Below are 15110 nucleotides of genomic sequence, written 5' to 3' on the forward strand. Positions count from 1 at the left end.
GTGGCCTTATGAACTCGACCCGAGACGCCCCCATTCCTTCTCTGCAGAGAGACGCTGCCTGTCCCGCTGAGCCTCAGTTGCCCCAGCGCTTTGTGTCTGCCTTTGACACATTGTGCAGTGTCCACACGCGCTTCCGCCTTGCTGACCCCGCCTCGCTGCGGTTGGCCCGTGCCGCGACCCCGGAAGTGCTACCTGCGCCGCGTCGCTATGGGGAACAGCTGGGGATCTAAGATGGCTGCCGTGGGCCGGAGCATCCAGGTAAGGAGCCGCCGCCGCCACCGCTCCGCGTCCAGCTCTTCGTGCTGTGCCTCTCGCTGCTTTACACAGTCAGAGACGGGGGAGAGCGGCCGCCGCTGAGCCTGGCTGGAGCGGAGCTGCGGGTGTCCTTGTCCAACATGCCCGGCGCCGCGGCCGCGCCGTTACCCTCAGCTTGTCCTTGTCGGGCAAGGCCGACGGGACGGGAGATGCCGCCGCTGCCCCAGTGCGGCGCCGCGCTATCCACATCCACAGAGATATATAGATAGATAGCGAGAGACGAAATGTTTAGGAAGGAACTGCAGATGCTGCTTTACACAAAGTGCTGGAGTAACTCAGCGGGTCAGGCAGCATCTCTGGAGCGAAGGAATGAGAGAGAGACATGTTGCAGCCACTGACCATGACCTCTGTCCCATTAACTGAAGGGAAGCCCCTGGGATGAGCTGCCAGGCCCCTGTTTGTCCGGTTACTGCCCTTCATAGGTTCGAGGAGCAGAATTAGGCTATTCAGCCCAACAAGTCTACTCCGCCATTCAATCATGGCTGCTTTATCTTTCCCTCTTAACCCCATTTTCCTGCCTTTGCCCCATAACCCATGACACCCGTACTAATCAAGAATCCGTCAATCTCCTTCTTAAGATTATCCATTAACTCGGCCACCACAGTCCTCTGTAGCAATGAGTTCCACAGATTCACCACCCTCTGACTAAAGAAATTCTGCCTCATCTTTCCTTTATTCTGTCCTTTTCATGTTTTATTCTGAGGTTATGGCATCTGGTCCTAGTCTCTCCTGCGAATGGAAACATCCTCTCCACATTCACGCTGTCTGAAGAAGGGTCTCGACCCAAAACGTCACCCATTCCTTCTCTCCAGAGATGTTGCCTGTCCCACTGAGTTACTCCAGCTTTTTATGTCTATCTTCACTCTATCCAGGGCAATGCACACGTTTCCATGCTTCACTATATCAATGGTGTAGATAGACACAAAGTAACTCGGAGGTTCTAGCAGCATCTCTGGATGGTTGACATTTTGAGTCGGAACCCCTCTTCACCTTCAGACTCTTCTGTGGAAGGGTCCTGACCCAAAACGTCGTAGATTCATACAGTATGCAAACAGACCCTTTGGCCCGACTTGCCCACACCAGCCAACATGTTCCAGCGACACAAGTCCCACTTGCCTTTGTTTGGCCCATATATTCCTCTAAACTTGGCCTATCGATGTACCTGCTTCTTAACACCACACATCACGTCACCCATTCTTTTTCTCCAGATATGCTGTCTGACCCGCTGAGTTTCTCCAGCACTTTGCGTATATCGGTGTAAACCAGCATTTACGGTTCTTTGCTTCTACATCAATGGTATGTTTGAATGCAGATGTATACTAGAGTAAAAACAAAATATTGCAAATGCTTTCAACCTAAAATAAATCGGAAAGTACTACAAATCCTGAGATATGGTGTTGAGGGAAAGTAGATCAGCCAATGATTGAATGACAGAGTAGACTCAATAAGTTAAATGGCTTAATTCTGCTCCTGTGACTTATGAACATGAAGGTCTGCACTGGCTGCAGCATCTAACTCACAAGTAAAACTGAGCTTCAATTGTTAGTATAGTGCTTAGCAATGTTAACAATATACGGTTATGGTATGTGCATCTTTGAACTGTAGGTCGATAATGTAAGCAAGTGTGATTACATTGCTCCATTAATAAGTTCTCTGCACAATTCTCCGAATCAACTGGAAACGTGATCTCTCGCACAACATCCTGAGCACTGAGGTTCTTGTTATACCCAGTCAGCTTCATTGGCAAACATGTATTTAGATTCCTGACACCAGACTCCTGAAAGAAATTGTCTATTCTAATTTCTGTCCTAGATACAGGTTACTGGGTAGAGAGAGCAAAAGATATAAAGGAAAAAAAGACACTAAAGTGCTGGAGTACTCAGTGGGTCAGGCGGGATCTTTGGGACAGATGGGATTGGCGTAGATAGGCATCATGGCCAGCATTAACGAGGTGAACTGATGGGGCTCATATCTCTACTGTATAATTCTAGTACAGATCGTGATCGTGTTTGTACTGGTGTGAATTATTGGAACCATTGAAGAGCGCAGGTCCCTGTTTTTCATTGCTGTGTAGCATAAGATTTGACAAAGCCCCTGTATCCTTAACCACTGCCCCTGCACCTTGGCAAATGTACATTCCAGAAGGAGATACATAGGGTGTTACAGCATGGAAACAGGCCCTTCGGCCCAACATGCCTACACCGGTCAACATGAACCAGTTACACTAGTCCCACTGCTCGCGTTTGGTCCATATCCCTCCAAACCTGTCCTATTCATGTACTTGTCTAACTGTTTCTTAAACGTTGGGATAGTCCCAGCCTCAACTACCTCCTCGGGCTGCTTGTTCCATGCACCTACTACCCTTTGCGTGAAAAAGTTACCCCTCGGATTCCTATCAAATCTTAAACCTATGTCCTCAATTCACCTACTGCGGATAAGAGACTCTGTGCAGAGGTTTTATACACCTATAGGATTCCTTCTTTATCCTCCTGCGCTCCAAGGAAAATAGTCCCAGCTTACTCAACCTCTCCCTATAGCTCAGACCCTCTAGTCCTGTCACCTTCCTCGTAGATCTTCTCTGTACCCTTTCCAACTTGACAACATCTTTCCTATAACATGGTGCCCAGAACTGAACAGAATACTCCAAATACTCCAAACCCTTCTTCAGACTAATCAGTCCTTATCCATCTAAATGTCCGTATATTCTATCCCTCAGAATACTCTCTCGTTACGTTCTGTAAACAGATGTTCAGCTCACCGGCCTATAGTTCCCAACATTTTCCCTGCAGTCCTTCTTGATTAGAGGCACAACATTTGCCGCTCTCCAGTCTTCCGGCACCTCTCCTGTATTTAAGGACGACTCATAAATTTCAACCATGGCTCCTGTAATTTCCTCACTAGTTTTCCACAATGTCTTCAGATATATCTGATCAGGCCCTGGAAATTTGTCTACCTTCATACACGATAGTACCTCCAGCACCTTTTCGACCATAATACTGACTGCTCTCAAGACACTTTCATTGACTGCCCCAAGTTCCTCCGCCCTCCTGTCTTTCTCCTCGGTAAATACAGAGGAGAAATACTAATTGAGGACCTTGCCCATCTCCAGTGGCTCCACACAGAGGTGACCACTTTGATTCCTGAGTTGTCCCACTCTCTCTCTAGTTACCCTTTTCCCATTTATGTATTTATAAAATCTCTTGGGATTGTCCTTAATGCTATCTGTCAGAGCTATCTCCTAGCCCCTTTTTGGCCATCTGATTTCCTGTTTTAGTTTACTCCTCAGTTCCTGAAACTCCTCCAGGGATGACAGTCTCTATACCCATTGCAACCAACTCATCGGTGCCATCAGTGAGATGGAGACTCGAATGGGGAGAGCCCTTCTTGCCATCAGCCAGGCACAGTGTAGTTACTGTGAAAGTTCTGTCAGTGACGTGCACTGCCAGATGTCTTTGACAGTCTGCAGCTGACAGGATGAACAATCTCAATGTGCCAGATTGATTTGCATTCTTAAGCGTGAACTTTTTACTGAAGGAATGTTCTGCATCAACAAGGCCAAACATAGCCTTCGCAACGCTGGGGACTCATTTCCAGACAGACCCTCATTTTGAAGTAATACTTCGAAGGTATCACAAAATGCTGGAGTAACTCAGCAGGTCAGGCAGCATCTAGGAGAGAGGGAATGGGTGACGTTTTGGGTCGAGACCCTTCTTCAGACTGTGTTTGAATGCCCAGGATCTGCACACGGGTTGTTGCAGACTTTGCTGGCTTTACCTTCCACTAAATGTTATTCCCTTAACATGTATCTGTACACTATAAATGGATCGATTGTAATCGTATATTGTCTTTCTCCTGACTGGTTAGCACGCAACAAAAGCTTTTCACTGTACCTCGGTACACGTGACAATAAACTAAACCAAACTAAACTGAGCCCCACACGAAGATGCCCATCAGGAACAGGGCTACTTTTTTATCATCATCAGCACCGAACTACAAAGGACTTGGTAGAAGATTGCACAACATACTTTGGCTTGCACTATAATGGACTGATTACCAAATATAACTGATAATTTATGATATATATATTTGTTTGTTTGTTGAATTGTTGCATTTAATGTATGTGTAAAGCTACAGAAAGTAATTATTTAATTGTCCCAGTTCTGGTGCATATGATAATTAAACACTATTGACTCTAATTAACCACTATAGCAGCAGTTGACAGTTGTTTCATTGTTTATCACTTGCTAGTTAGATAGTTTAGTTTATTGTCACATGTACTGAGGTACAGTGAAAAGCTATTTTGTTGCGTGCTATCAAGTCAGTGGAATGACTGAAGAAGGGTCTCGACCCGAAACGTCACCCATTCCTTCTCTCCCGAGATGCTGCCTGACCTGCTCAAGCATTTTGTGTCTACCAGCGGAATAACTATACATGATTGAAATCAAACCATACACAGTGTACAGATATAGGATAAAGGAAATAGCGTTTATTGCAAGATAAAGTCTGATTAAAAATAGTCCTAGGGTCTACAATGAGGTCGATGGTAGGTCAGGACCGCTCTCTAGTTGGTGATAGGATGGTTCAGTTGCCTGATAACAGCTGGGAAGAAATATCTCTGAATTTGAAGGTGTCCGTTTCAAACTTGTATACTTCTTCCCTGATGAGAGAGGGGAGAAGAGGGAGAGACCCGCACTGTTAAAGAAAACTTTAAACACACGATCGGGCAAGGCAATCAAAACTTTATTTAAGAGCGTCAAATACAGTGATCACTGGGAGCAATCTAGTAGAGTGCTCAACGAACAAAAAATCATCTTCTGCTTATATACAGAATTTTTATTTGATGTGTTATTTACTGTAGCAGGCACCTTAGCACTTTTCCTTCTTCCAAATGGTCTTATAACACTTATAAACCTCCAAAAAACACAGAAGAGTAAATACAGCCCAATTTCACCACCATTACAGATAGCAAATGTCCTGTTACCCTTTCGATCTTATCTTATTGTTTTACGATTGCCATTTGTCCTTTGACAACAGAGAAGCGAATCTGACTACGTAGACTGTAGACTTAAGAGTATGGGGTAGGCCATTTAGGACTGAGAGGAGGAGTGGCTTTTTCACCCAGAGAGTTGTGAATCTGTGGAATTCTCTGCCACAGAAGGTAGTGGAGGCCAATTCACTGGATGTTTTCAAGAGTGAGATTTAGCTCTTAAGGGCTAAAGGAATCAAGGGATATGGGAAAAAAGCAGGAACGGGGTACTGATTTAGGATGATCAGCCATGATCATATTGAATGGCGGTGCTGGCTCGAAGGGCCGAATGGCCTTCTCCTGCACCTATTTTTCTATGTTTCTATGCAGTAAGTGTCAGTTATACATGCTCAGTTTCAATCTTCTTTAAAGCACAGAATTATTATAACACATGAAGAGGACTTTAAACATTTTTAGGCACTCCACCTATCCCTATTCCTTGGTGTCTTCTTGAAGCTTTGGAATTTATTTTTGACAGCACCTCGCACCTGACAAACAGGTTCTTACCTGCAATCGAGAGGGAGTATTTCTTGTACAATGTCAGTTTCTGTTGCACCTCGATAATGCACTCCACCCAGCGCTTGGTAAGTGTCCCAGTATCTCTAAATCTATTCCCAACTCCTTCAGTTAATCAAACTAGATAATGAAGGGACCAAAGGACCATTTGGATCAGTTGCCCAAAGATCTTGGGCTTACTTTTGTTCATTTAGTTTAGAGTTACAAAACGGAAACAGGCCCTTCGGCCCACCGATTCCTTGCCAACCAGCGATCCCCGCATACTAACACTATCCCACGCACTAGAAACAATGTACAATCTTTACCGAAGCCAATTGACCTACTAAACCTGCACCTCTTTGGAGTGTGGGAGGAAACTGGAGCACCCGGGGAAAACCCATGTGAGTTATGGGGAGAACATAAACTAAACTTCCAAACTTAATTTTCAACTGTGAAAATCAATTAATAATAGGACTTTTGTGACCAGGATTAAAAACTACCAGTAGTTTCGGAATCCTATTCAATCCTGAAATATGCACATTCATAAATTACCAGAGATTACAAATTTTACAAAGAAAATGTCTAAGATAATATTTAAAGTGGAGTTCTGAAAATCAATATTTGTATTTTCATACATCTCATTCACTTCTATGAAATGCATTCAAAATATCTAAATACGGAATATTCATTAATCCTCTGAAATAAAACATCTTGAAGTGCTTTGGTGAAGGTAGATGATGGAAACTTCTAAATGTTTGTTGAGAATGTTTTGAGGACTGAGTAATCAGAGTGACTTGGAAAGTATGTGCTTATTTTCTTTTAAATTTATTTATAGATTGTGAAACCATACCAACGACTAATTAAATTCCCAGATAGAAAGTCCACCCCTCAACCTAATGGTAAGTGTAATTCAGTACAGAAAAGATGGATAATGGGCAGGATTTTTTTCCCTTGGTATAGTTCTAGCAATCAATTCAGGTTATAGTACGGCGATCAGTTTTGGTCACCACATTGCAGGAAAGTTGTGAAGCTTTGGAGAGGGTGCAGAGGAGGTTTACCAGAATGCTGCCTGGTTTAGAGGGTTTCAGCCACAGGGAGAGGTTGGACAGACTTGGAATGTTTTCTGTGGAACGTCGGATGCTGAGGGGAGACCTGGTAGAAGTATATAAAATTATGATATGCATAGGTAGGATAGATACCCTTTTTCCCAAGATGAGAATGTCTAATACCAGAGGGCATAGCTATAAAGTGAGAGGGGGTAAATATAATGGAGGTGTGTGGGGCTAGTTTTTTTTACACAGAGGGTAATTCAGTTTAGTTTCATCATCGGCGGTCACTCGAAGCGTGTATGACTGTCCTTTTAGGATGCCTGTGCATGACTGTTTAACGTGGGGAGACTGGTGCACAGACAGCCACCACGCGGTCCTTGACAGATGTGGGTCAGAATCCAGTGGCATGGAGTCCAAGACAACCAGGGACCCTTTTCTGCTGCAGCCTTCATCCATCCGCCTTCCCAACCGTTGTGACGCTCCACTAAAGTCAGCCATCATCCTCCGCCTATTCCACCGTTGAGATCTTGGTTGGATTGCTCTTTGTCAGGGACCTCCCCCTCGACCTCACCGCCATGGGTGACCCTACCAGGAGCGTAGCTCCAGACGGCATTGCTCTCAGGATCTCAGGACCACACGAGCTTCTCCGCCACGACAAGGTGACAATCCACGGAGAAGAGTTTAGTTTATTATCAGGTGTACTGAAGTAAAGTGAAAAGCTTTTTTGTTGCGTGCTGTCCAGTCAGCGGAAAGACTATACATGATTGCAATCAAGCCGTCCACAGTGTACAAATACAGGATAAAGGGAATAACGTTTAGGGGTGATGATGGAGGCAGATATGATAGTAGCATTTAAAAGGTTTTAGATGGGCACATGGCTTTTCAGGGAATGGAGCGATATGGGTCACTTGCAGGCAGCTGAGATCAGTTCAGCTAGACAACATGTTTGGCTCAAATGTTCGATGTTCGATGTTCTACATGAGCTCCTTGATTGACAATAGACAATAGGTGCAGGAGTAGGCCATTCGGCCCTTCGAGCCAGTACCGCCATTCAATGTGATCATGGCTGATCATTCACAATCATTACCCCGTTCCTGCCTTCTCCCCATATCCCTTGACTCCGCTATCTTTAAGAGCTCTATCTAGCTCTCTCTTGAAAGCATCCAGAGAATTGGCCTCCACTGCCTTCTGAGGCAGAGAATTCCACAGATTAACAGCTCTGTCTGAAAAGGTTTTCCCTCATCTCCGTTTTAAATGGCCTACCCCTTATTCTTAAACTGTGGCTCCTGGTTCTGGACTCCCCCAACATTGGGAACATGTTTCCTGCCTCTAACGTGTCCAATCCCTTAATAATCTTATATGTTTCAATAAGATACCCTCTCATCCTTCTAAATTCCAGCGTTTACAAGCCTAGTCACTCCAGTCCTTCAACATACGACAGTCCTGCCATTCCGGGAATTAACCTAGTAAACCTACGCTACACGCCCTCAATAGCAAGAATGTCCTTCCTCAAATTTGGAGACCAAAACTGCACACAGTACTGCAGGTGTGGTCTCACTAGGGTCCTGTACAACTGCAGAAGGACCTCTTTGCTCCTATACTCAACTCCTCTTGTCATAAAGCCCAACATGCCATTAGCTTTCTTCACTGCCTGCTGTACCTGCATGATTGAACAGTGCCTTAATTTTAACATCTTTTTTTTCCATAGTCCATGTTTCTCTGTGGCCTCACCACAATTTCCTATTCTGAGCTCTTCTGACCTTATCAGTTGTTTTGGCCCCAAATATGAAGATCTCTCTAAGGTCCTTCTACTTTGCCTCTGCCTCCTTTATGATAATCCTTAACACTAGCTTCGGGTAATCACCCTGTTACACATCCTGTACCCCCCTGACAAAAATACATTTTACATTTGAATGAAAATATACAAGTCAATTTAACAAGTATATATATTTTACTTGTTAAACATCTTAGGGTGATTTTTCATGTTACATATAGGTAAATTTACCAGGGTGTAAATTTCCGACACCAGGGGGCGTAGCTATGAGGTGAGACGGAGAAAGTTTTTTACACAGAGGGTGATAGGTGATTAAACATATTGCCAGGGGTGGTGGTGGAGGCAGATACCATTGTGGGGTTTAAGAGGCTTTTAGATAGGCACTTGGGAGTGCAGGGAATAAAGGGATATGGATCACGTGCAGGTCGATGAGATCAATTCAGCTAGGCATCATGTTCGGCGCAAACATGGTGGGCCTTGCCTGTGCTGTATAGTTCTATGTCCTGTGTGTATACTGCTTTAAAACTATTATAGAAACATATGAAATAGGTGCAGGAATAAGCCATTCGGCCCTTCAAGCCAGCACCGCCATTCAATATGATCAACCAAAATCAGTACCCCGTCCCTGCTTTATCCCCGTATCACTTGTTTCCGTTAGCCCTAAGAGCTATATCTAACTCTCTCTTGAATACATCCAGTGAATTGGCCTCCACTGCCTTCTGCGGCAGAGAATTCCACAGATTCACAATACTCGGGGTGAAAAAGATTTTCCTCATCTCTGTCCTAAATGGCCTACCCCTGATTCTTAAACTGTGACCCCTGGTTCTGGATTCCCCCAACATCTTTCCTGTATCTCGCCTGTCCAATCCCTTAAGAATTGTATATGTTTCTATAAGATCCCCTCTCATCCTTCTAAATTCCAGTGAATATAAGCCCAGTCGATCCATTCTTTCATCATATGTCTGGTTACAGTGGTTACCCATTATTCTCTGCATTGGAAAGTGTACCATGACATTTCATGGCCTTGCAAACAAAATCATAAGTTCATAAGTGATTGGAGCAGAATTATGCCATTCGTCCCATCAAATCTACTCCGCCATTCAATCATGCTTGATCTATCTTTCCTTCTCAACCCCATTCTCCTGCCTTCTTCCCATAACCCCGGCACCTATAAATTGGTGGGGGGGGGGGGGAATTGACTGTAAGCCAAAGGTGTCGGATGTCCAGCTCAAGGTTTGTAATTTATAAGCAGGGTCTTTAAGAGAAAGAGGGAGCTGGGGAGAGAATATCAGAGCTTGTGGTTTGTGTGACTCGTGTTCAAGGGCAGGCCAAATAAAGTCAGAACTGTGCATAAGGCCAGAAATTAGAGGAACACGGTATTTGGTGGGGAGAGAAGTCATGCAGAAATGCCCTGTTCCCTCCCAGCAGCCTATGCATGCAGCAGCTGGTAAATCCATCCCCAATTATCCCACTGGTGGCCCAAATGCTCGTCCATATGTATGGGGTGCCCATAAGTTGGGTGTTCATTTCTTTCCTTAACATAACAGGTTTATTTGTTAACGGGTGGCACTGTGGCGCAGCGTAGAGTTGCTGCCTTATAGCGCTAGAGACCCGGGATGGATCTTAACTACGGGTGGTGTTGGTACAGAATTTGGACGTTTACCCTGTGACCGCATGGGGTTTTTCCAGGTGCTCTGGTTTCCTCCTACATTCCAAAGACGTGCAGGTTTGTCAGTTAGTTGGCTTCTGTATAAACGTTCCCGGTGTGTAGGATAGAACCAGTGTATGGGTAATTGCTGGCCAGCATGGACTCGGTGGGCCAAAGGGCCCGTTTCCACACTGTATCTCTAAAAACCAAAACAAAACACGGAGAGGACGCATGTGAAGATTTTATAACCTAATTGAAAAAATGCTGTTTATTTATCACCATATTTAGTGATGCATCCGGTTGCAGTAGAACAGCTACTAATTGTCTTTAACTCTTGTGGATTGAAGTTTGCATAGACCTTATCTTGCGGCAGAGAGGACGTTGGGTGCTGTACTGTGGTTTGTTCAATGTTTTTGATTCTTGTTTTTTTAGTGCTCGAAGCTCTCAAATCAATGTCTGCATCAACCCATGGACAGCAGCAGCCACCAACAACAACAGCAACAAGTTCAGTTTCTTCAGCCACTGTCCCTGTTAGCAAATGGTCGGGCACACGTGACACTATAGAAATAGTGAGAGCTCTGCCGCAGAAATACCGAAGATTACCCATGTCACAAGAAGAAATGGAGTACATTCAGGTGGGTATCGGTGCTCTGGATGAAATTAGGTTTACTCTTCACAACATTGAAAGAGCTACGGAGTTATTATATGACTTAGGAAATGAACTTATGAATGATGTGAGTGAGCATGGGTTTATCTTTGCCCCTAAATGGTGAAAACTGTGACTACCTGAGGTCCTGAGTCTTAATGCCAGAAAGCTGCTTGAAAGCTGCAGCTAACCCCACCAACAGAATAGAACTGAGGATTAAGGTGCTGCTGGAACTATAACATAACTGAAACCAGCTTGTACATTTAGTTCCTATCTGCTCAGACTTCCCTTTACCCAACCAACTACATTGTTTTCAATAAATTCAATGATGCATTTAAATAAATTAATAATTTATGATTTTGATAAATGTCTTCAGTTATTAAAATAATTCAACATGAATTGGATTGTGTAATACAATTTGTGTTACATAATGCGAATGCCTCATTCTGTGATTAGGCTCTTATTTGGCACTGCATCAAGGTTTTGAAAATAAATCTGTACAGAATCTACCACCAAATTTATACTCTAGTCTTCAGAATCTGGCCTTTACCTTTCAACGATTCCTGATGGTAATTCACAGTTTATTAGTTTTCTAGTGTAAGTGGAATAATGATAAAAACACGAACCTAACCAAAATATTCATTTGTACAGTTATAAGAGTAGCTAAGAAGAAAAATAAAAGGTGCTCTTCTTGCGCTACAATTTATTTCTAAATTTGCAATTTGTACTGAATTACAGAAAACTGGTTGCACTGATTATAATCAACATTTTGATTAGGTTCTGCTTCTCAATGTTAAACAATGTTTAATTTATTGTCACGTGATCCGAGGTACAGTGAAAAGTGTTAGTTGCGTGCTAACCAGCCAGTGGAAAGACAATACATGATTACAATCGAGCCATTGACACCATAAATCACTCCATTCTCCTCACCCTACTTGAAACCTCCCTTAACATCACCGGCACAGCCCTATCCTGGTTCAAATCTTACCTCTCTGACAGACACCAGTTCATCTCCATTAACAACTGTAAATCCCCCACCGCTCCCCTCCCCCAAGGTGTCCCCGAAGGCTCAGTCCTTGGCCCCCTCCTCTTCATCCTCTACCTGTTCCCCCTTGGTCAATTAATCCGCCGTCATGGTCTCAACTTCCACTGCTTCGCCGATGATATCCAGCTCCTCATCTCCACCAAGTCAATCTCCCCCACCACACACTCTACACTGACAAACTGCATCACTGAAATAAAATCTTGGCTTCAATCAAATTTCCTCAAACTCAATTGCAACAAATCTGAAATCATCATCATTGGTCCAAAAACGCTCACCAAATCCACCCAAAACTTCATCCTCAACATTGATGGTCTCCCAGTATCCACCTCCCCTCACATCCGGAATCTTGGAATCATCTTTGATCAAACTCTCTCCTTCGACAAACATATCACAAAGACAGCCTTCTTCCACCTCAAAAACATTGCCCGTCTCCGTCCATCCCTCTCCTCCACAGCTGCAGAAACCCTCATCCACGCCTTTATCACCTCCCGTCTGGACTACTGCAACAGCCTCCTCTATGGCGCACCCTCAAAAATCATCAGTAAACTTCAATACATTCAAAACTCCGCTGCCCGTCTACTCACCCACACCCCGATCCGTGACCATATCACCCCCGTCCTTTACAAACTCCACTGGCTCCCCATCCCCCAGAGAATCCAGTACAAAATCCTCCTCATAACCTACAAAGCCCTCCATAACCTGGCCCCATCCTACCTGACCGACCTCCTCCACAGGCACACTCCCACCTGCACCCTCCGCTCTGCTGCTGCCAATCTCCTATCCCCCCACATCCGGACGAAACTCAGATCCTGGGGGGACAGGGCTTTCTCCATCGCTGCTCCCACCCTATGGAACTCACTACCCCAAACCGTTAGAGACTCCTCCACACTCACCACATTCAAAACATCGCTGAAGTCTCACCTGTTCAGTACTGCCACTGAAGGTCACCTCACCTTCTGTCTCCTTTCTCTGTTCGTTTACTTATTTACTTATTTATCTATTTATTCATTTCCCTATGTTCTCTAAATCTCTGTAAAGCGTCTTTGAGTATATGAAAAGCGCTATATAAATAAAATGCATTATTATTATTATTATTATTCACATTGTACACAATATTGTATTTTAGTTAAGTTATTCCAAAGTAAATGACCCAAGTAATTTGGCCTTTCCTGCTCAACTGAATCCTTTTAGTTCAAGATCTAATTCTGAGTTTGACTTGAATAAGCTACATCAGTTTTAAATCTGTCATATTTTCCTCTGGGGTTTTCCTGTAATGCAAGTAATCAGCAATTATCTGCATTGGTGCTTGGATTGGATAATATTTCAGACTGAGATTGAAAGTGATTTAATTATCGATTTGAATACAATTGTGCACAGCTTGGTTTGGGAACAGCTCCACCCAGGACCGTAAGACATTGCAGCGAATTGAGGACGCAGCCCAGGCCATTACACAAACCAATTTGGAATTCTATTGATTCCATTTACACCACACACTGCCTCGGCAAGCAGCATAATTAAGGACGAGTCGCACCCTGGCCACTCCCTCTTCTCCCCTCTCCCATCAGGCAAAAGGTACAGAAGTGTGAAAACGCACACCACCAGATTCAAGGACTGTTCCTTCCCAGCTGCTATCGGGCAACTGAATCATCCTACCACAACCAGACAGCAGTCCTGAACTACTATCTACCTCTTTGATGTCCTTGGACTATCCTTGACTGTGACTTTAGTGCCACATTCTAGTGTTTTCCCAATGCTTCCCTAGAGAGCAGTGCTGAACTACTATCTACCTTTTTGATGTCCCTCAGACTATCATTGACCAGACTTTGCTGGCTTTACCTTGCACTAAACATTATTCCCTGATCATATATCTATGCACTGTAATTTGGATTGATTGTAATCATGTATTGTCTTTCTGCTGATTAGTTAGCATGCAACAAAAAGCTTTTCACTGTACCAAAGTACACGTGACAATAACTAAACTGAACTGTAGTATGTATTAGTTTTAGACAATAGATTATTATTGTTTTATACAGATTGAGTACATTCAAACTGCTGCATGCTACTGTAATTTTGTTTTACAGCGTGGTGGACCGGAGTAAGATCCAACAGCTTGTTTATCTCATCCATCAGTGACCCTTACGGCGATTTGTTCATTTCCAAGCGATAGACCCACTGTGTGACAAGCTTTTGTAAGGACTTTAAACGACTGCACTGACGACAAGTCCTTAGAATGAATGTACATCCATAAATGTTCAATAAACACTGAAGAGTTGTCACAGTTTATAAAAGTAGAAATATCCTGATGTTTTCCCCAAATTGCGTTCAGTAATTTTCATAAGAACGATTTGGTGAAATTAAAAAAACCTTTATACTGTTCTGTTAAGTAATATTCACTAAGCAAATTATTTTGTGCATAAATATCTTGCAGACTATAATTTGATTTTGTTGAATTTAATGGTATTTTAATTGCCAGGTCTCAAATATAAGTGGTCTCAAAACACAGATGGGACATTTTAATATAATTCCATACCATTGTTTTTACAACTTGGGTGGGGAATTTGGAATGCATTTTTCAATAACTTGTGTGTATCATGATAGATCTTTAAAAAAAATGCTATTGACTCCACTAATTTAAAAGCCCAAGGAAATATTTACTTGGCATATTGTCAACGGTCAAATTAAATGTAAAAGGTTTAAGTGCCTAGCTCTGCTTAAAATCCTATGTTTGCCAGGTGTTGCTATATATTTTTTCGTAAGATAAATTTAAATATATTGCTGAAAGAAACTAAATCATGGAGTCCAACGACATAATTCAGCTGTGTTTGAATAAAGATTTTTGGTGCAGTAATGTGACAATTTGGAAAGTAGAAAATTATAGATATAAGACTTAATAACGATATCATCATGTGCACGTGAAAATGTTAAAGCATCAGTCCGCTGAGTGCAGAACTGAAAAGTTATTTTAATGTATAATGGGGAAAAGTAAAGCACTATTGTAAATAAACATACGAGTATAAAACTACATAATGTACTTTTACTGCCATATACTTTTGTTCCAACAAAATATTATTACAAATCAAGGAATTGAAATTGATTAAAGTGATTTAATTCA

The 15110-nt window shown here is 43.1% G+C and overlaps 1 protein-coding gene across 2 annotated transcripts; it reads left to right on the forward strand.

Annotated features, from left to right (window-relative positions):
• Positions 1–173: 173 nt before the first annotated feature.
• Positions 174–15110, forward strand: kgd4 (alpha-ketoglutarate dehydrogenase subunit 4). 2 transcript variants are annotated; one of them, XM_078397098.1, is made up of 4 exons: positions 174–258; positions 6672–6735; positions 10740–10942; positions 14080–15110. In XM_078397098.1, the coding sequence occupies exons 1-4, from the start codon at positions 208–210 to the stop codon at positions 14095–14097; spliced, it is 336 nt and encodes a 111-aa protein (XP_078253224.1). In that variant the 5' UTR covers positions 174–207; the 3' UTR covers positions 14098–15110. The 2 variants fall into 2 exon arrangements, with proteins under 2 accessions (XP_078253224.1, XP_078253225.1); XM_078397099.1 differs by lacking the exon at positions 174–258 and adding an exon at positions 5863–5925.

This window comes from Rhinoraja longicauda, chromosome 3, assembly GCF_053455715.1.
Source record: "Rhinoraja longicauda isolate Sanriku21f chromosome 3, sRhiLon1.1, whole genome shotgun sequence".
Lineage (NCBI taxonomy): Eukaryota > Metazoa > Chordata > Chondrichthyes > Rajiformes > Arhynchobatidae > Rhinoraja > Rhinoraja longicauda.